The sequence below is a fragment of the Ictidomys tridecemlineatus genome, chromosome 10 (assembly GCF_052094955.1).
Source record: "Ictidomys tridecemlineatus isolate mIctTri1 chromosome 10, mIctTri1.hap1, whole genome shotgun sequence".
In the NCBI taxonomy this organism is placed as follows: Eukaryota; Metazoa; Chordata; class Mammalia; order Rodentia; family Sciuridae; genus Ictidomys; species Ictidomys tridecemlineatus.
In genome coordinates, this window is record NC_135486.1 from 41,437,161 (window position 1) to 41,460,737 (window position 23,577).

A 23,577-nucleotide genomic window follows, 5' to 3' on the forward strand; every position below is an offset into this window, starting at 1 on the left:
GAAAAGACACAAATCCTGAGATGGGAAACTTTCTTCAGGTGATTCTTCATCTGCTCATTCAGGAAGCATTCACCCACTGACCACACCCAGGTACAGACAAAGAAAAGGACCCTGGCCCCACTAGGTTTTAGGAATCAAAGTCTATACCAGTAATTAGAGAACTTGATCACCAGTTGTCACTGGTGTGATATTTTAAATATAGCCTAGACTGCTAGATAAAACTTAGAGGCTGGGGGTCAACCCAATTGCTACTGTCAAATCTGCCAAACCCAATGACGGGATTTCAGGCATCTCTGGGTCTTGTGTAAAGGAAGGAGCATAATGTGTTCCTTTAACAGCCTTGCCCATGTTAGGTGCAATTCCTCAGTATGCACCTACAGGATCAAATGATGAAATGCATGCAGAGAATTTAGTGCACAGTTCTTAATGAATGCAACTCATAAATGTATTGTTAATGTGATTATATCCATCTTGCTGTCTCTCAGGACTGTGGTCATTATCAAGCAAGATAATGTATATGATAAGCCTTTGAAATATCAAAGCATCTCTGAATACCAGTTTGCAGTAAAGGACTTTCACTAAAAATATCTTGAGTATTAAGTAAGACTGCCTGTGTAGGAATCCTTTGAGAACACAGCTCTCTTGAATGGAAGGAAATTAATACCTTGGGTCATTGGTGCTGACACAGACCAGAGACTGTCCTAGTGACCCCTCACCCTCACTATTTCTACCTTCCCCAACCAGCCAGCCATGCACAGCTGAATAGCCACTGGGCTGTGAGGCCACTGTGCCTAGCCACTCACTCTGATCTAGGAGAGGTCAACCCAAAACAGATGGTACCCATGAAGTTATCAAGGATGGAGAAAGCACTCAATGTTACATAATAAAAACTGATCTGCCTGCCATACTTTGTAACCTCCAAACCTTGAAAAATAATCTCAGTTATTTCCAAACTTTGGGTATCTATGATAACAGGGGCCATCCTTAGAAGTCATTCTTATCAAAACCAACTAAAGAATGTACTCCACAGACTTAAAGAGACACAGTCAAGTCCTGGGTAATAATGACAACAAAGGCATATGAATCCCCAAACTATTAATCAAAATGTAGAGCTGAGTTTATAAGCCTCTAACAACAAATGGGTCTTTGCCTAAATTACACTGTAATGTGATCTCTGTCAGGCTGGAGTGGTGGCTCAGTGTTACAGCCCTTGTCTAATACATGTGACGCACTGGGTTTGAACCTCAGCACCACATAAAATAAATAATAAATAAAGGTACTGTGCCCATTTACAACTAAAAAATAAATAAAACTTTTAAAAAATAAAGTGGTTTGTCATGATATACAACAATCAAGAGACAACTAATGATGGACTGAATTAATGTTTGATGGCTGCTGCTCTGTGTTGGGCATTGAAGAGTTGGGGGCAGAGAACAAGGCCACCAAAGGCTTTGACAGGGGAGGTAGGGTGCACAGGAGCTCAGAGCGCAGAGCTCTGACAACCTGATGAGGTTTCTTCTGTGGAATCCCAGCTCTAGCACTTCCTGGGCATATTGTACCTGTGACTCAGTTTCTCTTCTGTTACATAAGAGCACTAAGAGAACCCATCTCAGTGTTACTGTGAAGGCCTTTTGAGTTAAAGCCACAAGGCTCATGGAATGGTGACAATGCACGGTGAATGCTAAATATAGGACAGCTGCTATTTCCACTGTCATTATCACTATCTCTGCCTGTCCTGCCTCCTCCATCACCCAGCTCTGGTACAGACCTCCACCACCACCAACAAGCCACCTCCCGTTTTTCAACCACCACACCTCCTCATTTTCCACCTTCCCCACCACTATCTCCTCCTCCACCATCTCTACCACTACCTCCTCTTTCCCACCACCATCCACCTCCTCCTCCTCTACCTCCACCACCACCTCCTTTACCCCTACACTTACCACCACACCTTCACCTTCTCTACCATTTCCACCCCACCGCCATCTTCCCCACACTCTACCTCTTCCACATCTACCATCCCCTCCACGTCCTGCACCCCATTTCTAAGTCTTCCCCATCATCACCTCCCCTTTCTCCTCTACACTGCCAGCACCTCTCACCATTTCCTTCAGCACTACCACCATCCTCATCTCTAGAATCTATACAACTTGGCCCCCAAACCAATTTATTTTCTCTTTCTGATACAGAGCAGTTGGAAACAAAGCAAAGAAGGTTCCCCTGGTCCTAATGAGAGGATTTTAACTACCCTAAAGATTCACTCCCACAGGCTCTGCTGCTAACTGCCCTGTACCCTGGCTTACTGCCAGCCATCTGCCCCCAACTGGGGGAGCAGATGTTGTCTGGAGGTGATTCCACCTGCAGGATGGAGCTGGATCCCTCCTCCAGGATCCAGATCTGGAGATTAAATGAGTCTGGAGTTTTGGAGAAACTGGATGAGGACTTGGTAGACAAACTTGTACTGAGTACACTTATGAGGAGTGGATCTTTGCTCAATCTCACCCCGAGGACATTTTCTCCTCCTCACTCAGTGAAGGAGAGAGAACTTATTTGGGAACAGCAGCAAGATCAAGACATCTTTTCCTTGGCTAGTGAGAATGGCACCTTTTGTAATGACTTGTGGCTGCCTGGGCCACATCTAGAGGATCAAGAGAGAAGCTTGAAAAAGGAAGAACAGGTGCTCCCTGGCAGATGTGTGAGCAGGAAGATGTTGTTATTAACACTCAGTGACCAAAAGCACTGGGTCATGGGGAAGCTTCACAGAGCAGCCCAAGAGAGCTATCCCTTCCAGTCCCCAACTCACAGCTACCAACCTTGCTGTAAGCATCAGTATTTATGCTCAACTTTTCTACTTACAAATGAGACTAAGAGGGAAAAGTGCAAGAAACAGAAATGCCATTTTGCTGACAAAACCACATGAATTACAAGCTAAAATATAAAGTAAGCTAAATCCAGCTGTGGAAAGAAGGCAAAAAAATTTTGGACAAGAGACACACGGGACACATGATTCCATATTCATTTGTCAAAACCTCTGTTTAAAACACAAACTAGCTACACACATTCCACTCTTATTTTGAAATGTAGGCTTGAATCTGACTAGACAGGACTGAAACAGCTTCAGAACAAAGTAGAGTTTTTTTCCCTTCACCATCCACCAATAGCAATTATGGGAAACAGGACCGATAAGGCTGGCTATATTTGTGCTGGGGAAAAGGAAGTGAAAAATATGAGTCATCTTGCTATCTTTGAGTATCAATGGAAACAGAAGTTCTTTTTGGATTGACCACACACAAGCAAGGAATGTTCTGGCATGCAGTTGGGCACTGAGGAAACCCTCTGCCTTTGGACACACCATGGAGTACAACCTTTCCAAGTCTCCGGAGTCCACAGGAAGTTCTACCAGCCCATCCCTCACTGTACCACGGGGCTGGCTTTGATGGGTACTGTTTGTGTCCCTGTAATATCAGGTGAGCAATGGACCTCATGTCATGCTTCATGGAACCACAGTGCTTGATGGGTCTCCAAAGAGCTCCGAACAATCTTTCATGTCAGACGAGACGGGCAGAATAGTCGCTCGAGTTGAAAAGGGGAAGAGGTCACTGAAGAAGAGTGGCAGGAAATGAAAAAAGGGATGATTTGGTGAAAACAGTGATATGAGAGGAAGTGGAAGGTGGTGGCGGCAGTCTCCTCCTTGCACTGGAGCCACCAGGGCCACCCAGCGTGAGCATAGACACGTTCAAACCATGTGCACACTGATTCCATTGTACCTCATTCCATTTTCCTGAAGGACTGGGACTTAGTATCAAGTTATTCATTGTATCTGAGACTTCCAGATACTTCTAGTAGTGACAGGGTACAGAGAAATCCCCAGGTGAGACAGAGTGATTAAAAAAAAAACAAGAAAAACCAGAGGAGACAATGACATTTCTGCTTTGTGATCTCAACTTATTCCATAGTAAGAGTTTATCAGCAAGTTTCATGTTTTGTTTTGTTTGGGTTTGGATTTATGGTTTTAAATGTTAGGCTACAGTTGGGATAGCTCCTCTTCTATCTTCTAGTAGCATAAAATTCCTTTGTGCAGACTGAAAGTCTCCAAACTTTACCTTTTTTATAGGCAGGAGTTTTAAAATCCTTTGCAAGTACATGTTAAGTTTAAACAAGGGACTTACTTAAACTTGTACTATTTTCCTATTAGTCTCAACACAACAAATTTCATAGGGCAATATTTAATCTGATGCTCAACCTACTGAAGCTAGTCAGTAAGCCTGTGTATTAGCATATCAATTTCTCCATTAGAACATTCTACAATTTTAAAACTTCCAAATCACTACCAGAGTTTCCTTGCATCTTCCAAGCCTTATGGTTTGGAAATAGAACAGAACCAAATGGCACGAGGCATTAATACCTCTACAAAGTAGAGGTGAGGATGATGAGGGAGTGGGAAGTGAAAGCCCTTCAAATGGCCAAAATATATTTTACTGTCATATGTAACTAGAAATAAAAATATCAAAACAACAACAACAAAACAGCCTGGGCTGGAGGTAGAGCTCAGTAGCAGAGTGCTTGCCTTTCCAAGCATGCACCAAGTCCTGGGTTCCATCCTAGCACCACAAAAATAAATAAATAAATGAATAATTAAAACACAACCCGATAGCCTCATGTTAACAGAAGGCAGAACTGTCCTTCAGCCCTCGGTTGTTGTTCCAGCCTCTCAGTGTAACGCCCTGATTGTACAGCAGGTAAGGGAATGCCATAGGCCACGTGCCCACAGGCCCAGCAGCAGCCCACTTCTGCAGGAAACATAGCCACAGGGCAATCCAGGCCAAGACCAATAATGCCAGTGTACTCAGAGCATCTCCTGCTCTGCTTACCACACAGCTGCCCAACTAGACAAGAGCAATACCCTCTTTAAATAAAAACATCCCTCTGAAGAATGAAAAACATCTTCTGAGCAAATAAATCTGCACATAGGATTAGACAAGACACCTCCCAGAAATGTAAGACACAACAAAACTACGTGTGGCAAAATAAGTCACTTGGGAAATCACCCACAATAAAACCAGACTGTCTACTTTGCCAACTAAGGTCAGATTTTCTGGAAGTTTCCTAACTCAGACTCTCATTTCTTCTATATTATTTTAGGTACCTACACAGAGCAGGGAGAGGCCCAAACCAGAAGGACTATAAATGTCAGACTCAAACTTGGAACAATGGGTCTGGATAACTGTTGGAGAGAGAAAGGAAATTAACCATTGAACTTGAGAGGGCACAGGCCGGGTGTGGCCATGGTGCAGATTTGTCCCCAAGGTGGAGCATTCAGAAAGAATCCCAGAATGACTCACTTCGTTATGCTCCAGGCAGTAGATCATCAGCTCAGACAGAATGACCACTCCAGTCCTTCCCACCCCAGCACTGCAGTGGACCACGATGGGGGGGTGCTGGCTCTGGGTGCCTTCTAACATGCTGTTGGTATGGCGACGGACTGACTGGATCTCCTCCAAGTAGGCTGCAGGACAAAATGCAAATATCGTCACCCAGGTCCTACATGGCTTTACATACAAGTGTTGGGGGCTGGGCACAGGAGCAGAACGACTGGTAAAATTTTTTTTTTAAGTGACAATAATTTGCAGCTCTTATAAGACAATAATTATTGGTCTGGTACCTGCTGTACAGTCCTGGATCCAGAAAGGACCAGCTGGGAGTCAATTAGTCCATGGGAGAATTTGTTCTTTAAATTAAATAGTTCTTTTTTAAAAATAAAATTCTATTTCCCCCTCTGCAAATCCCCGAGTCCCTCAAGCAGATGATTCTAGACATTACTTACAGCAATTTCTCCTATTAACAGACTGGGATCAGAACAACAGCTAAGTCCCCTTGAAACGCCCGCTTGTCAGAGCCGATTTCTGGTGGGGAAAGAGCATCCATCTGCCACGTTCCCCTTCCCCTCACTGAAAAAGTGAATGTCAACTGAGGCTTGACTTCATTTTTGGATTTAAAAATAGACTTTGGGGAGTCCGCTTTTCAGCACGATTCCTATGGGATTATGTGAGCCGCTCAAGAGGAGCCCTATTCTGAAGGCAACATGCATAGGGGGTTTAGGGGGGTCTCGGCACCCCCAACCCCTTCTAACATCTGCCTCGCCCAGCGGGGCAGCACTAGGGTCTGCTCACAACTCCAACTGGCACAGAAGAACAATTACAGCAATCTAAGCCATAATGACTTTTTTTTTTCATAGTCACAGAAAAAGGGAAGTATATAAATATAATCCTCAGACAATCCAAAAATCAGAAAAAGCCAATTAGTAATTTAGATTTTCCAGTAGCTAAGGGAAGAAACAGGCTTAAAAGTTCTTGATACTTGGAAAATTTTACCTTCATGCAACAGCATTTACAAGGCTATAAGGTAAATGCTATAATTGTTGAAGAGAAAAAAAGCACATGTACCATTCCAGTAATTTAAAAGCATTTATTTATATTTAATTAATAAGTATCAATACTTTGCTTTATACCTTGATCCAATTACAAAAATAATTTGAAGTAGTTAACAAAATAGACAAACTACTATTATCACTTTTATGATGATGACTACTTAGAAATAACACTAGTTGTACTGATTGGAGCCTTACAACTAGCAGGAATATAAAATGAGGTAGAACAAAACAAAAAGACATACTGAGGTGAACAGAGAGAGAGAAAGATAACTCCATTGGGTACCATCACGAACTAAATATGATGCACAGAATTCTCATCGCAATTTTTCTGCAAGGAGAAAAGATGCCAAGTCACTGAGTTTCTGTCTGAAAAAGGGTCACATACAAGAGACACAGCTTTTCTTGACCTAAATCAAAAACCCAGCTACTCAGGAGACTGAGGCAGGCAGGAGGATCGCCAGTTCAAGGCCAGCCTTGGCAACTTTGTGAGACCCTATCGCCAAATTAAAAAGTAAATAAAAATAAGAGAAGAAAAATAAGAGGAATGTTGGGCAATACCTACTAATCTTTCTAATTCACATTATTAGAATGGAATGTAGGAGTGCATGTGGGGAGGAGGAGGAATAAAGAGAGAGAATAGGCTTTTAAGTCCTAATAATAACCAGTTTACAAGATTGAGACTCTTTTTCTCTCTCTAAAAAATAGTTTTTCATAAAATGATCTAAATATCTGCCTCTAAATAAAAAACAAAACAGGGCTGGGATGTGGCTCAGTGGTTGAGTGCCCTTGTGTTTAACCCCCAGTACCCCACTTCAAAAAACAAACAAAAAACATTTATCTGAAAGGAATAAAAGAAGGAAAGAAGGTTATACAAAGGGTACCTGCCTCCTTATTGATATTTTGAGCTCTGAATAAGTGGCTGTCTGACCCCAGTCAAATCACTAACCTGCTCAAACTAGGACTCCAGTCATCTTTCTAATTTCAGTGCCCAACCCCTCAAGCACCATTGCCACTTCCATGACAAATGAAATCCTTGTACCAGTGGGTAAATATGTATCGCAATCTCTCAATCTTGTAAATTGGTTATTATTAGGACTTAAAAGCCTATTCTCTCTCTTTCTTCCTCCTCCCACATGCACTCCTACATTCCATTCTAATAACGTAAAGATAAAAATCAAGGTTTTGACATTGCCCAACATCTGGGTGATGGGCCCTTTGTGGTCACAGGTCTCCCATAGCTGGAGAAGAACACACAGCAGGAATAAATCTGCCTCTTCCCTAGCTGTGTAAGGAAAGAATAGGGTTTCTCCACACGTGCAGGACATTTAGGACCATGTGAAAAGGGAAGGGGACAGCGCAGCCATCGTAAAAAGCAGATGGAAGCATTGGATCTCAGCCCTGCACTCTAGATACTGGCCTGTCCTTTCAGCTGGACTAGGAACATCCGTAAAGCAAAGACTGTGAGCCTAGTTTCATCACTGTGTCCCAAGCTTGATCCAATGCCTGGCACAAAGTGGGCACCCATCGAGGTTTTAATCCCTCAAATGAAGTCCTACATATATTCTGGTGAATTTGTTTCTAAAAAAATAACCATATCCTGAAAATAAATGAATGAGGTAGTCTTCTAAGCACATTTCAGTTTGGAACACTCCAAGCTGATTCCAATAATTCTTAGCACCTCTCAGTCATAGGTGGGAGAAAGTACTGAAAGGGATGTACTGCTAGAGAGAAATATAGGCTTGGTGAAAAGCAAACTTTTATGAGAAATTAAAAATAAATTACTTTTCAGTGATTTCTTTGTGTCATTTTCTTGAAAGTAAAATAGACATAACATAAAATTTGCCATTTTAACCATTTTTAAGAGTAAATTCAGTGCCATTAAGTATATTCACAATGTTGTGCAAACATCATCACTATCCATTTCCAGAACTTTTTCATCATCACAAACAGAAATTTTGTGCACATGAAACAACAATTTCCTGTTTTCTCTTCTTGCCGGCTCCTCTGTCCCTTCAAATTTGCCTATTCTAGGTGCTTTATGTAGTGGAACCATACATTTGTCCTTTTATGTCTGGCTTATTTCACTTACCATTACATATTCAATGTTGTGACATGTACCAAAACAGTTATTGAAGAATGAGTAACTATAGGCCTAAATCCATGTAGAACTAGTTTACCACAGTCTGAGCTTTTTGAGTAATAGGTATACAGAATAAGTGACATGTATTATTCTTCTTTGATAGACATAGATACTTTGATGTCATCATACTTTAGTCACTTAAGAGAAAGCATCCTCTCATTATGATAAACCATTGATGCAGTTGGTAAAACAGAGAGAAAAAAACACTTACACAAAAATCCTTGGACATCCTCTGGGCAGCCGTGATCTGGCCAGTCAGTATACTGCAAATGCCACACCGTCCTTTCCTGCCCAGATAAAAGGTGCTTGACCTTCAAGCCTGTGGTTGCATAGCAACCAGAATCTGTTCGGAACTTTGTGGTGACCTTGAACTTGCCATAGGTGGCTGAGCTGTGCTTGGAACCCAGTTTGGGCCAATATCGATGGCTTTTGGTTCGTCCACCCTCCTGAATCACAAGAAAGCAAAATTGGAAATAAGTCAGGATAAACTCTTATCCTCTTAATCTTTTTTTGTACTGGGGATTGAACCCAGGGGTCCTCAAGCACTGAGCCACATCCCCCGCCCTTTCTATAGTTTTACTTAGAGACAGAATCTCCCCACGTTGCTTAGGGCCTTGCTCGGTTGCTGAGGCCAACTTTGAACTTGTGGTCCTCTTGCCTCAGCCTCCCAAATTGCTGGGATTACAGGCATAGCCCAGTCTATCCTCTTAATCTTAAAAACTGGAAACAGTTTCTAAATCACTAACTCAGTGGGGTCACTGGGCAATGTCTATCACAGGGAAAATCCTTTACAATTGAGCTCAGGCCAATTACAATATTTATAATGGAAAACTTAGAGAAAAGCAAGCACAAAGTTCAGAGGGGAATAAGTTTGGTGTGTTCAAGAAAGACAGACATCTTCAGGGCAGATGGAGTATAGCAAGTAAGCCTGGATTTTACTCGATAGTTGATGGGAAGCCATCCAAAGGATTTAAGTAGAGCAGCAACAGATTCTAGTCATCTTTCTAAGTCATGCTTCTTGTTCTGGGGCACAGTCCAGAGCTCTTTCTATCACACCACACTGACTACTGATACTGTCTCTCTATCATCTAGGGTTAATCTTGCTTTTTTCCTCTCTCAAAATCTGACCAGTTTCAGTTCAACCTACAAAACAGAGAACATCTGGTTCCATTATCATTCTTTCTGACAATTATTATCTTTTCTGAAGGTATGCATTGTCCACCATTTACAAAAGGTCTAGTTTTAAGTTATGTATAGTTTTGAAATCACTAGAGTCGGACAAAAACCATGAAAGGGTTGGTGGTTTATGAAGAGATCTTGGACGGGGGCTGTGTGGGGAAAAGAAGGCACCCAGAGGATACAGAGCCGTCTGCAGCAGGGACAGGCTCTGGGAGCCCTGTTGGCTGCTGGGGAGAAGCCTAATGGCCATCCCTCTTGTAAAGGAACACTTCTTTGGGGGATAGAAGTCATTTTATATGGAGTCACTGAGTTTAACTGAGTCTTCGAAGCATATCTTCCTCTTCCATTTACCAAACCTACAAAAATGGGCTTACCTGAAATCTTGGATTTACATTTCTACTGAGTGTGCCTCAGTCAGTTCTGGCCTGGTAAGTTCCTGGATGTCCCCCTTTTTGTCACTCAGGTTTCAGCTCAAATACCAACCCCTGTGAGGGGCCTCAGCTGCCTACCTGACCTAAAGCCGCCTCTGGTCACACTCCTTCACATGCCCTTGTTTTTTCTCCATGGCACTTACTACTATCTGAACTGAACTTCTCCAGTTCACAACTGACTGTCCCTCTCACCAGGAAATAAGCTCCATGGGAACAGGGGCAGTGCCCGTCTCATTCACCACGTGCCCTGGGGTTAGCAGAGTTGGCACTTGACATTCAATTGAATGAATCCCTTGCAGGGATGTGATCCAATCAGGCAAGGAATCGACTCTAGAAACTTTAAGAAGAATTCAATCTCTTGATGAGAAGGTCAAAAAAACATAAAAATAAAAAAATAAGGTCTGCCCAGGACGTGCAAATGACTTTAAAGAGCTTGAAGTCCCCTTTGCCACTATCTTTCAACAGGCTGTTTCTGAAAGCAACTTCCCAAAACAGACACAGGGAGGGGACATGACTTCCCCTTACAATTTTCTCTGCTCCTACCACAGTTAGAAAGGGGTTTGGGGATACCATGAAAATTGGTAAAGATGCCTAAAGCTGGTCCCTTAAACGAGTTCAAAAACAAGTTGAGATGTCATGAAAGGTACAAAAAAAGGTAGCTAAAATTTTTTGAGACCGTGACAAGAGAAAAAACACCATGCTCCACCCCCCAAAGGCAGCGAGTCAAGTAGACAGGACTGGAGCGGGGGACATGCCGGTCTGCATCACAGAGTTCTCTTGCTACAAGACGAAAGCTATATTTGGCTTGGCAAAGAAAGAATTTTTTTCCCCAAAGAATGGAGACCTCTCCAGGAATGGCAGCTTCTGGTCCCTTTTCAGCTGATAAGCATGAGGGCATGTGGGGCTGACCATGCCTGGGGCTGGGAATGTAGGTCTTCTTGCCCAGAGCGGCTGAGGTCCTCAAATTCCAGTGGAAAGATCGCTGCTTTGTTTGGCACACACAGTCAGTTGGTTGAACCAAAGTTTGGTCGTTTTTTTTATTTTTTGTTGCTTTGTTTTCACTGTAGTATATGGACGAGCCAAAGGAAAGAGTTCAAAGCCAAATGAGAACAGGAGAAAAGAGCACAAAACCAAATCATCCTTGGTAGGGTGGGGAGAATTATGTGGAAAGCAGAGGGAAAAAAAAGAGCCAAAGGGAGAAGGATCTGCAGAGAAACAGAGGATGGGCAGCAAAGTCCCTGGCACTAGGCCCATCTTCTGGCCACCCACTCCCACAGGAAAAGGACATTAGGAGAGGGGGAGTTCCCCTTACCTCTTCTGCGGTGACCATGGCAATCACATTCACTCCTTGCTCCCACACCATCTGCCAGAAGTCGTGGCATGTGTGTGGCAGGGGCCCCTGAGTTGCTATGTAGTGCCATTCTGCCCCACCAACCACCACCTGCAAACCAAGGAAAGCATCAGGAAAGGAACCCCAAGTCCAAGATTGTCATCTGCTCATCCCCATCCACTTGTAGCCACCTTCCACCTTGAGTAATACTTTTTAGACTAAATGGCTTAGCACAACTCTCAAATCCTCTGTCATGCGTTTCTCACATGAAGATAGTTTTTTTACTAAGCAAAATATATTCGCTCAATTCTTGGGGGGTCTGCAATGCGTAGTACATACATACACATATATATGCCCACATATAGGTGTACATATGCCAGTGTATGACATGTATACATATAAAGTAAAAGGATTTACTTGTAGCATAATACTTAAGCTTACTCTGAACAGTGTACCCCATATTTTGATTTTTTTCCTTTATTTTGATTTCATTAAAACACACATATACTCATAGATGTACACACAAAACTAATTGTGCCCATGAAATGGGTTTCATAACCCCCTACTGCGATGATTCACCATTTGAAAAAGTGTTCTGTGACATCCTCTGAAACAATAAAAAAAAAAGTCTCTCACAGAATAACATCCCTTCTGGAGTAATATCTTTCTTCTGCTGACCTGATATGAAGCATGTCACAAACTTCTGTTGTTAATACAGTTCTGCAGTGCCACGTATGGCAGAAGTGTTATGAGCTCACTTGTCAATGGTACATGTATTATTGATAGCTCCACTTTGTGCAGCACCATAGCATCCAACTGAACTATGGAGTCATGAGATAATTTTGGATAATAAAATTATTACCAGCTCAGGATGATCGTGGGAGGATAATTCTGTAGCTATAAATACCAGCTGCAGAGAATCATATGTTGAGCCCAAAGCATTGACAGTCACCTTATCAAGGTGAAACAGTAACCTTTGGAGGAATTCTTTCGACTCCCCCTTCCATCTTTGTGCCTTGATAATGTAAAGACAGGCCTCCTTATCATTCATGCAACGTAGGCCTCTCAAGAGTTCGAGTAGCAATGAGGTGATCACTGTCAGAAACTTTTCCCCTTCATTTATTTTATGTAACCACAAACTAACTTGATTCAAACAAAAACAATGTCAGTTACTGTCTCATTACACAAGATGTGTTTAGGTCAAAGCTGGCAAGAAAAATCCATTTTTCAAGTACTGGTGGGAGATAACATTCATATATTCACTGGCTAGGAGTTTGGTTTATTTGAATTGTGATTTTAAACATTAGCCTCTCTGGCACCCCACATATAGGAACCATAAATATATGAGAGAATGCTGCAGCCTGGGGCCTTTCAGCATACTCCAAGTATTGACAGGAGGCTATTAAAAACTGTGTTAAAAACACAACAACCAATGCTACTGAGGTAGATTTCACAGATGTGATTCCACCTCTGGAGCAAATAAATCTCTCTTCTGTGTTAACAGCTGCTTGGAGCCCAGGAGAGAAAACATTGGCAAAATACACAACTCTATTCCAAAAACACAAGGACAAGTTCTTGCAAACTCTATGGGTCTATTAAAGGCACCCATGTCTACCCCAATTCAAAGATGAAAAGTGGGTCTCAGAGAACGCTGAGGAGGGGAAGGCATCACAGTTAACAATACCCAACGGGTATCATTTACACAGAGTGACAGTTCCCCCCACCCCCAGAGAGCAGATGGAAAATGGTGGAAGAGATTTGGCCAAAGAAAGAGGACAGAAGAATACTGCTTGCAAGATTTTAATAGATACTCGTCAAGAAGCAGTGGTATCATCCGCATGCATCTTTGACTACATTATTCCAGTCATTATTTCATAATCTAAACCAAGCCCATCATCAGTTACTTGAGTTTCCTGGGGTTCATTCTAAAAGGCAAAAATACCAATATGATCTATGATCATTGTTCTTTCATGATTTCTTTCAACAGTACTTTCTAATTCTTAAAAAAAAAAAAAAAGCATGGTTATTTATGCTTTGTGCTCCTAAACACTATATCCAACCAAAGGTTGGTTGCATTCAATAGATACACAAGCCAGACATCTACCTACACTTAAGGGGCTCAAAGGAACTTCAAGATAATTCTGCTACAGTTGAAAAGTTCCATGAAAAAATGAGATAATTCTGGACGGGGCCAGAAACAGATTTCTAAGGCTTTCAATCACAATGGACTATTGAGGTCAACTTTGTGTTGTTTCAAAACTTCCAGTAATAACTTAACATTAGTACATGAACAAATTCATCCACTTCAGAGTGCAGACCAAATATGCAGATATTAGTAAACTACTTAGGAAATATTTAACCATATGTACGTGTGTATCCCTAACTATAAATCCTAACTGGGGTTTACTAGCTATGAATTACTGAGATATGAAGAATTAATAAAAATTTAACACCAACTCATTGACTAATGTGGCAAACCTTGCAAGATGTTAGAGTCTGTAAACAAGTCAAGATGGCACCTGGCATTTTGCAGAGGGAGTGGTTTGTGAAGTAACGCCAGCGAGCCATTAAGAGTGGAGATTCCTTATTGGTTGACTGCTGTATCTAATTTAGGTTAATTAAGATAAGCTGTGTGGAATGTATAAATACCCCTCTGGTCCTACAATAAACGACTGCCACTCCTGCTGTATCAATGTACACAAGTTGCTCGTCACCCCCCACCCCCACCCCCCACCCCCCGTTATTTTGCTGCAGCCGGGCTGCAGCAGCAAGATTCAATATCAACTACATTTTTATGGCTTGCATATAAATTATCCACTCTTCCAAATACCATGCCAAACTGAGACTTTAGCTCTAAAATGAATAACCCATAGTACTTCAAGGGAGAAATGACAGTTTCTGTTGCTACTGAACAGGATATAAACTTCAATGACAATAACACCTACAATTCCCAACATCTCTGTCACCTGCTAATTACAAACTGACAAGGACAACCCCCACGTTCCCCCGTGACTTTAGGAAGGGTATTTATGATGTACATAGAGATGAAAAAGCTCCTCTGTGATAAACAAGCTTCAGAAAATAGCTGTCCTAAGGTTTTGCTGAGGCTGTTCATCTTCCTTCTCCCTACAGTGACAGACATCCTTTCCAGTTGACTAAGAAAAGCATGAGAGTTCAAAAGCACTCCCCAGGGGACTGGGGACAAGTCAGGAAGTACAGTTGCAGCCCGTGTATTTTTCTTCCTGCATTTCTCCCCCTTCACCTAGTGATCTCGCATATACCTTCTCACCTTGATATGGGAGGCATTGATGTAGCCCGTGTTGTTCTCTTTGGTTGGTATCAGCTCTACCCGATTCTCCTCATAAGGGACAACTTCACGGATTCGGCTGCGTTCTGCATTTTCTGGCAAAGCCGCGGTGCTAAATATGCCATTGGCCTTTTTCTTTGGGATTTGCTCATACTCTGTGAACACCATTCCCTCTTCTAGCTTCTTCTTCAGGGTTCTGAACTGCAACAGAAATTAATCTTCAGTTCTCTGAATTACCTATCTCCAAATCTCCAATAAAATCACCAGAGTTCTTCCAATATTTGCAATGACTGTGTTAGGGGATTTCAAGACATAAAACTCATTCAGCACTTGATTACTGGGTCTCATTTGTAACCATATTGCTAGTTCCTCTTGTCTCATAACCATTCTTTCTCATGCTATAAGACAAATCTGTAAGAACTGGTGAGAGCTGAAATTCAAAATCAATACTTAGGTTATTAGTACCTGCTTATAAGTTCTAATGATAAGGAGATGGTTAGTCTTCATTATCCAAACATCCAGTTCTCCACTTACACAGGTGTTTTTACTGAGCTAAACTTTAAGATGATACTGATCTACAGTTGTATTTCTCCAAGGATTAGGTACCCCCCTCCCTTTCTTCCCTCTCTGGCCAAACTGCTAATTATAATAATGTGGTATTAATTGGAAGAAATGATCTTTCCGGAGTTTATTCTGGCTCCAAAATATTCTAATTCCAAACATATACTGGCAGGAATCTGACACCCTAGTGTTACTAGCACTCTATTATAAATTTATACAGCCCATTCCTTAACCTCCTGACAGCAATTTCGGGAACTGAAGGAAATCTTTCATCACCTGGAAATATTGCCATGCCACAAATGTCTGCTTTTAAAAACCCAAGTTCTCACAATGCATTGTCCTAACAACTATAAATCAGCTTCGTTTCACCACCATACAGGAAAACAGCATATTGAAAGAAACTTATAAATGCTTGCATAAAAGCATCACTTCCTAAGAAATGGTAATTATTCACAAAAATCACAGAAATAGAGAGAGACAAGCATTGTTTCATTTTTTCCTCTTACAAAAAGGGTAATATGTCAAAAGAATCTGAATGGCTTGATCATATGGCTCATTAGGGGCTGATCTTTTGAGCCAGCAGTGACACACCAACGTGATTAAGAAACATTAGGTGCTGAGAAGCACTCACTAGATCTTCCTAATCTCAAATTGAAGAATTCATTCTTCCAACAGAATCGGCATGTTTGGGCAAGGAGAGCGCTTTGGGATCTTAAGACCACAGAGAAATGAATCATGCACCTGACTAGCCCAGCACTTACCCTCTCATCCATAGGAACTCGGGTGGCATCATGTCGACTCTCTTCCCGCCCTGAGACCCGAGCCGAGAGCCCATTCAATGCTGCCAACATCAGGGGCCTCTTCTGTGCCTCCAGGCCTGCCATCTTCTGCTTCTCTAGATTCTTGCAGCAAGAAAAGGCATGTTCTCATTGTTTATATACCAGTAGAAGGCTGGAATGTGTTTTAATCTTCCCAAATCTGTAACTCCCCAGCCAAGGAATGCAGACACTCAGTAGGGCAAAGTCAAACACAGCCCTCCCATTCCCACTGTGCCTGAGGAAGCCAGTTCCTACAGGACTCCTGTGCTTTTCTTTTTAATTCATTATCTCAGTAGATAAATAGATAAATGACATTCTAATAAACATACCAGGCCACAAGGCTCACAAAAAAATAAGGGTATGTACAATACACTTTAGAAGCAAAGAGCTAAAGGGAGGTGTACATGAATAATCTGATCCAGCTGAAATGTGGGTCTGTGCACAGAATGAGTGGTGTACAGCTTAGAAGACAGTTGTGTTGTTGATGGGGAAATCCAGGCATGAAAATGGTAGAAGAAAATCTTCTTAAAAGGCTTCTATCCTGAGGATTCAGACTGAGGATGTGAATCTTACATTTAATATCTGGCTCTCGGGGCATCTATTGGCATCAGCCCCAGATATAAGAACTAATAGAGTTTAGCAAAGTCACAATACTAATCAGGCTGGGGCCTCCTAAGATGAGCTACAGGCATTGACCCTTGGGCTCCATCCAGGGGAGATGGTGGGACATCAGCGGGTGTAACTAACTTTTGGGGAGAACATGGATGACAGCTGAGCAGACTTCACTCAGGGGAAGCTGCTGACGTTTTTTCCCCCGGCCTTCACTTGTGGCTTCTCACAGCCATACTCTGTCCTTACTGGGTGGCACCTATAGCCTGAGCCCAGCTCAGTCAGGGCTCAGTTTATTGCCGAGCTTCCTCATGTCTTTGAAAACTAACAGAGAGAGATGAAAAACCTGGTTTTACTCACTTCAGACAACCCACTAACCCCGTTTCCTAAAAGTAATTTTGTCTGAGACGCTAGAAAAGACCAGAGGGACTTCATTAAGCTTAGAAACAGGTGAGATAAAGAGAACTGAAAATGTGGATTGAAACCAAAGTGAAAGCAACTTTCAGGCTCATGTGACTGCTACAGATGAAGGGGTCATCCATCCTACTCTGGTTTTTTTCTTTAGTGATTCCTTTCTTAATTTGGCCACTTATACATTTACTTCCTAGGGAGTTGTCTCAATGAAGTCACAGTGCCCTCCAGTCATAGCCTTAGTGGATTACTGCACGTGGGGTGAAAGGGATTACCTGATTCCCTAATATGGGTTTCATTGGCACTACAGGGTCACCTACAATCAGAATGAGGCCTCTGTGAGTGAAGTTGGCAACAGGACACCTGTTCCTGTGACGGGCTGACCCAGCAAACAAGCCAAAGGTGCATTTAAGAGGACGATTAACTGAGAATTGTGAAAAGCAGCCACAGACTTTTGGCTTGAAGAAATCCTTAATAAAATAACCTTGATTTCTCAATTCAGGCACCCTCCTAGGTGAAGATTTTGGATTAGGTGTTGAGTTCTTCATTAGTTTGCTTTTTTATTTCTAGTTTTATGAAAGATAATTTTGCTTATGTCACTTCTTTTAGTTGGACTGTTTCAAAGTTTAAGAAAGCAAAAATTCCAGAAAAACCTCCCCAGGGTCCTCTCAACAGGTCTTCTTGCCATCTTTCCGCTGTACTATGAGGTGGTCCTGACTGAGCCCAAGACCAAAAGGAACTCACTTATCTTTCTTGGGAAAGGATTGCTACAACTGAGTGAGAACTGAAACCTCAGCAGCATAAAAAAAACCCATCTCTTAGCTTCCTCTCACTGATCCTGTTAGTTTTTTTTTTATCAGAGAACAAAAAATAAAATAACATACAAACAGAGATGTTGTGTCCGCTGATAACTAAAAAAATAAATATTGAAATTTAAAAAAAATAAATAAAATAACAACTTCAAGAGCTGATCTGTCTTCTTCTCTAGATCTGACTTCTGGTTAGGAGCCGGAAGCAATAAAGTATCTTCCGGGTTGCACTAGGAACAAGCAGGAGCCCAGCAGGCAACAGGCCTGAGTCATTCATCAAATAGACAAGTGGCTCCAGAACTAGGAAAGCTGCCCAGAGGGCAAATTCTCACCATACCTGTCCTCCACCTCCTACCCCAGCTTTTACCTGCCTTAGGTTTCTCATTGTTTTCTTATCTACAAGGCCCTACATGGCTTTGGCAGCCTCCTCTCTCATCTATTCCCACCAAGCTGGCAAAAGCTACCCATGGTGAGGAGAGCAGAGAGTATCTGAGATAGAAGGGATGCTGCTTAGAGCGAGGGGGTGAGGTTCTAGTATCTGTCTGTCTCCATCTTGGGCTTGGGAGCTCGCATCATCTTTATCCACCCTGCCTGGCCACCCGGCTCCATGAAGACTCCTTCCACCAAGGTCAGGGCTCTGGCTGAGGGTGGCAGTCCTTGAATTCCCAGGCTTATAAGCTTTGGGGAAAATAATCAACAGGGAAAATGAAGTAGCATGGGGTTATGATGTCAATGAAACTAAAAGTTAATGAGTGAAATTTGCTGGTTGCTATTATCCACATGGATGGAATGAAATAGCATATGGGAAAGAACAGCAGAATACCCCTTGTTCTTCTGTGATAATGTAAGATGCTGGAAATCAGGGACCTGTGCAGAGATTTGGGCTATCGGCTATTTGTTTAATATGGGTAACGAGAAGAGGACAAATATGACCCAAATGAGGTTACAGGACCATGTGGACATCATTAAGTATCAACTTGGCAGGAGAAACAGCTAAGCTGAATGCTTAGACTGATAGATTCTTGATGCTAATGTTGCTTTTAAGAGGCCCGTGGCCAAGAAGTGTTGAAAATTGCCTTTAAAACAATCAATTACTTTTTTCCAAGCTGGGAAAGCTCTCCCCTCAAAGCACCAACCCCACATTTCACTCCATCCCCAGCCAAAGGTTTTCTTTGCCAGAGGTGGAGGTACGGCTTCATCATTTCCCTCTTGGTTTGCAAAAACTGGAAAAAGTTATGCCTCTACTGAATTCTTAGCAAAGCTTTACTGTTGGCCAAAAAGGCAAGGCTGACTGTGTCCTTGAGGATTTTCTAAAGTAACAAATTTGCTATGGATTAGTTTTCTGAACCCCAGCAACGTGGCTCCCTTAAAACTTTGGTCCTTGATTCTTCAGGTTGATTCCCAATGATGAGTTTGGAAGACTTAGAAATGGAGTCTAGTGAACTTCATCAAAGCAAATTTTAATGACAACTATCTGGAGTTCCTAAAAGGTCCAGCTACCTGATGATGCAGCTATGGTGAATGAAAAGAAGTCAATCTGGGTTTGATTAGTCATGTAATCAAATGATTTTTTTTAAGAAAGTGAAAATTTCCAGGACAAGCAGCAATGGAGATTTTTAAAGTAATAACTACAATCCGACAATGTTCTCATTACTAAGAGATGGATTCACTTTATTGTTCTGCATGTACATTGACTACCTGTGTAGTCTTGCTCTGATAACATAATTGGCCTTCTAGACTATACATATTCTGAAGAAGGGTTATTCGTATCTAATGTTAGGATGTATCTTCAAATGTTATAAGTATGTATGTATATATCCATATGAGTGAAATTTTTATCGAACAAATATGATAGGGAATTGAAGTCCAACAGTAAGCTCCCAAGTTATAGATCCAGTTACTAAAATTTTCTTGAATTTGTGTTAAAATTAGCACAGTCCTGACAATGTAGCAAACCATCTTGACATACAGAACCAAACACTAAGCTGGATGCAGTGGTACATCCTCCATGCAATCCCAGTTATTTGGGAGGCTAAAGAAAGAGGATCACAAGATCAAGGCCAGCCTCAGCAACTTGTGAAACCCTGGGATGGGTGTAGGGTGGGTGTAGCTTAGTGGTAGAACACTTGCCTAGCATGCACAAGGCCCTGGGTTCCATCCCTCAGACCACCAAAAAAAGAAAGAAAGAAAGCTGTACCCTGTAGGGATTTGTTCTTCTAATATTTAACAAGGGAAAACAGTGCATCCCCACACCACCCCCGGCCCTGAAACCAAAAACACAAATGTTTTATATGGAAAATGAAAAATCCCAAGGTAGTGTGGCCTTGGAAAAGGAAGTGGAAAAAAAAAAAAGCCATACACTGATAGCTTTCATCTCTTTCAAGATAAGTCCTTTTCAGATCTGGCCACTGGTGGGGAGAAAGTATTTCATCACACCTAGAATGACATCATCTCCCTCTTCATCATCCCCTAATCTCATCCAAGATAAACCCTCTCCAGGTGCTGGCCACTGAACTCAAACCCCCAAATCCAAATTTCTAAGTGCTCTAACTGACATGCTCACTAAATCACCTCTCAGTAGAACCTCCAAGCCCAAGCTCCTCCTTTGGCCAGTGGCTCATTTTCCACCAGGAGAGTGGGTCCATTCCTGTGGGTGTAATGCCGTTCCTGAATAAAAGGCTGAGATGATCCGTGAAGTATGTGTCCGGCCTGGTCCTTTCATGCTAGCCACGAAGAGATGTAGATAGGCAAGCTTCTAGCAGCAACTGGAAGTCTGAACCCTGAATAAAGAGCAAAATCCTGGCCCTGACCTAGGCACTGACCTCGATAGCATCCTAACTCAATCGCAGCACTTTGTACAAACCAAACCCACTAGAAGTCATGAATGAGAATGGAAAACAAGGTCTAGTGAACTGAAATGCTGCCTGTTAATGCCCAGTGATTCTGTAAACACATGGCACGTTCCCTGCGAAGGCCTCACGCCTCCTCCAGTGACTCCAGTACTTGCGCTTTCCCACTAACGATGCCCTGGGAGGAACTTACCCTAATCATCATCTCTCTTTCTATAATGCTGTCTTCCAGGGAAAACATTTCCGACACAGGTCTCTCCTTCACAGGCTCTTTTTTGACCCGCTCCTTCACACTTGTCAGGTCGGGTTCGGAGATGGACGGCCCCAGAGAGGACCCGTTGATGGCCAGCTGATCAGTTCGGGAGACACTGAGGGCCTTGGCTGGCCCGTGCCTCATTACCCGGGCTCTGGCAATGGCAGGAGGAAGGTTCCCCTGGTCTTGCCTCAGAGCCCCGTTGCTAACACTCTTCCTGGGCCCGGGGTACTCGGGTGGGGGCTTGTTTGGAATCCGGGCCAGGGCGGCCTGCAGCTGGGCGCTATACTCCATCTTCCCCCGCAGCACGGGGATCTGCGGCACGGCTTCGGGGGCCTCCTCCTCCTCCTCGCTCTCGCTGCTGTGGATCAGCATGGTGGCATCGGAGAACGTCTTCTTGTGGTGGTACTGAGGAAGCTGGTGGACCTCGTGGCCGCCGGGCCCCTCCTCTGGAGGCCCCTGCTCCCGCAGCGTATTGCGGCGGGCCATGGGGATGTTAAGCGACTTCAGAGTCATGGCCTCCATGCCTCGCACCATGCTGTTCATCACCTCCAGGCTGTGGCGCTTGTTCACCGTGCCATGGTGCTTGGTGGCCGTCAAGGGCTCGCTGACCTCCTGGAGAGACTGGTGCACCACTGGAGAGCTGTCCTCTTGGAAGGTCTTTACTGACAGCTGCACCTTCCGTGTCACCAGGTCCGGACTACTGCCACTGACGTACTTGTGGCGGTGGCTGGCGAGGTCTGGGGTGCTGGTGGCAGGGCGGGGCCGTGGGTATGGGGGAGGTGGCCTGAAGAGATAGTTCTTGAGCATGTGGGCAGTGCTGTAGTGATGGCTGCCCTGGAGCTGCATGTTGGCCAACTCTGGGGTGCTCACCGTGTGTGAGATGGCACTTGCCCCCGGCTTGCTGGGCACCGTGGCGTTCTTCGGGTTCATCTGGTCAGATGGACTGACAAGTTTGTGACTGTAACCCCCTTGTGGCCCATACGGGACCGTGTAGGGGTGTCTCTCACGCATCTCCGGCTGGCTGTACACCAGGTCCTCGGGCTGGTTGTAGGCGTGGGTGTTGATGATGTTGAGGTTCCGCAGAGACTGGCTCTGGCTGTCTGCGTGCATCATCCCCCTCTTCATCTGCCGCATGACCGTCTCATAATCGGGGGTTGGCCTGTAAGATGGCACAATGATGGCACTGTGCCGGTGGCTAGGGATGTAGTCAGCCCGCATGATGTCGCTCCCAGGGATACTGAGGTTGGAGGAGACGGGAGAAGCCTGGATGAAGCTTTGGGAGCAGCTGAGGGAGTTGACGCTGTGAACGCTACACACACTGCCGTTGGTGACGGTGCCATTTAAGTAATTTAAGTCCAGGCTGTTGTGAGAATTGCAATACAAGGCCTCTTCATTCCCGTGGAAAATGCTGTCTGTGAGAAGTCAAACAGAGACACATGAATCTTCATAATCTGCTTCAATAAAGAGCATCCCTACATGTGTGAGGTGACTTATTTAAATTTCAATTAATTTTAATTTAAAAAGTGAGATCCCATCTTCTCTACCTACATATTCCACAGAAGAACTAATAACATCTGGGATGAGATATCAACACATAGAAAGAACATCTTGGAAAGAGTGAACCTAAACAAAGACACACACACACACACACACACACACACACACACACACACACACGGCACAGGTGTCACCTAGATAAGTTCTACATTTTGCCATGAGCTTTATAATCAGACACCCTGACCTTGGAGAGCCCTATCCTCTTGAGCAGGGCTCAGCAACAGGACTGGCAATTTGGGCTAGAATATCAAGAACTTCAAAAGGGTGACAGTTTCCTCTAGTACTTGGACATGCTCTTTCTGACTATAATGGAAAAGGTCCCTTTACCCAAGGGACTACTGAACTTTCATCAAGAAACCAGACCAATATGGAGACTAACATGGCTCACTCCTTAACATGTTAGTTAACATGGCTCACTCCTTCTGAGGCAAAATTAGAATCGGGATTTCTTTCAGCCATTCCTGAAGTCTTCTTCTGGCTCTGGTTCTGTCACTGAGATCAAGTCAAGTAAAAAGTAACTATAGTGTGAAGAAGTACTAAAAGAGATATAAAAACCATCTTCCCAAGTCAGGCCCATTCCAGATGCTCAGTGTGTCTTCAACACATGCACAAACCCCAGGAGGGCAAACTCTTACCAAAGTCCCTTTCTGTGGTCTAAATGCATTCGCTATCACACCACTGATTAAGCAAGAGCAAAGCAGAAAAAGACAAAGTCAAGCTGGGTGTGGTGACACACACCTGTAATCCCAGCAGCTCAGGAGGCTGAGGGAGAAGAATCACGAGTTCAAAGCCAGCCTCAGCAAAACAGTGAGGCACCAGGCAACTCAGTGAGACCCTGTCTCTAAATAAAATACAAAATAGGGCTGGGGATGTGGCTCAGGGGTCAACTG

General features: G+C 43.3%; 1 protein-coding gene across 3 annotated transcripts in view; it reads right to left on the reverse strand.

Annotated features, from left to right (window-relative positions):
• Positions 1-23,577, reverse strand: part of Ptpn14 (protein tyrosine phosphatase non-receptor type 14) — a 176,253-nt gene that overhangs the window by 7,416 nt on the left and 145,260 nt on the right. For all 3 annotated transcript variants that reach the window (XM_005334974.5, XM_078022801.1, XM_078022802.1), the window contains 6 exons: positions 21,068-22,542; positions 16,140-16,280; positions 14,800-15,018; positions 11,493-11,621; positions 8,782-9,016; positions 5,343-5,506 (listed from right to left, as the gene is read on the reverse strand). In XM_005334974.5, the coding sequence (XP_005335031.2) occupies positions 5,343-5,506; positions 8,782-9,016; positions 11,493-11,621; positions 14,800-15,018; positions 16,140-16,280; positions 21,068-22,542 (2,363 nt within the window). The remainder of the gene's footprint in view (positions 1-5,342; positions 5,507-8,781; positions 9,017-11,492; positions 11,622-14,799; positions 15,019-16,139; positions 16,281-21,067; positions 22,543-23,577) is intronic.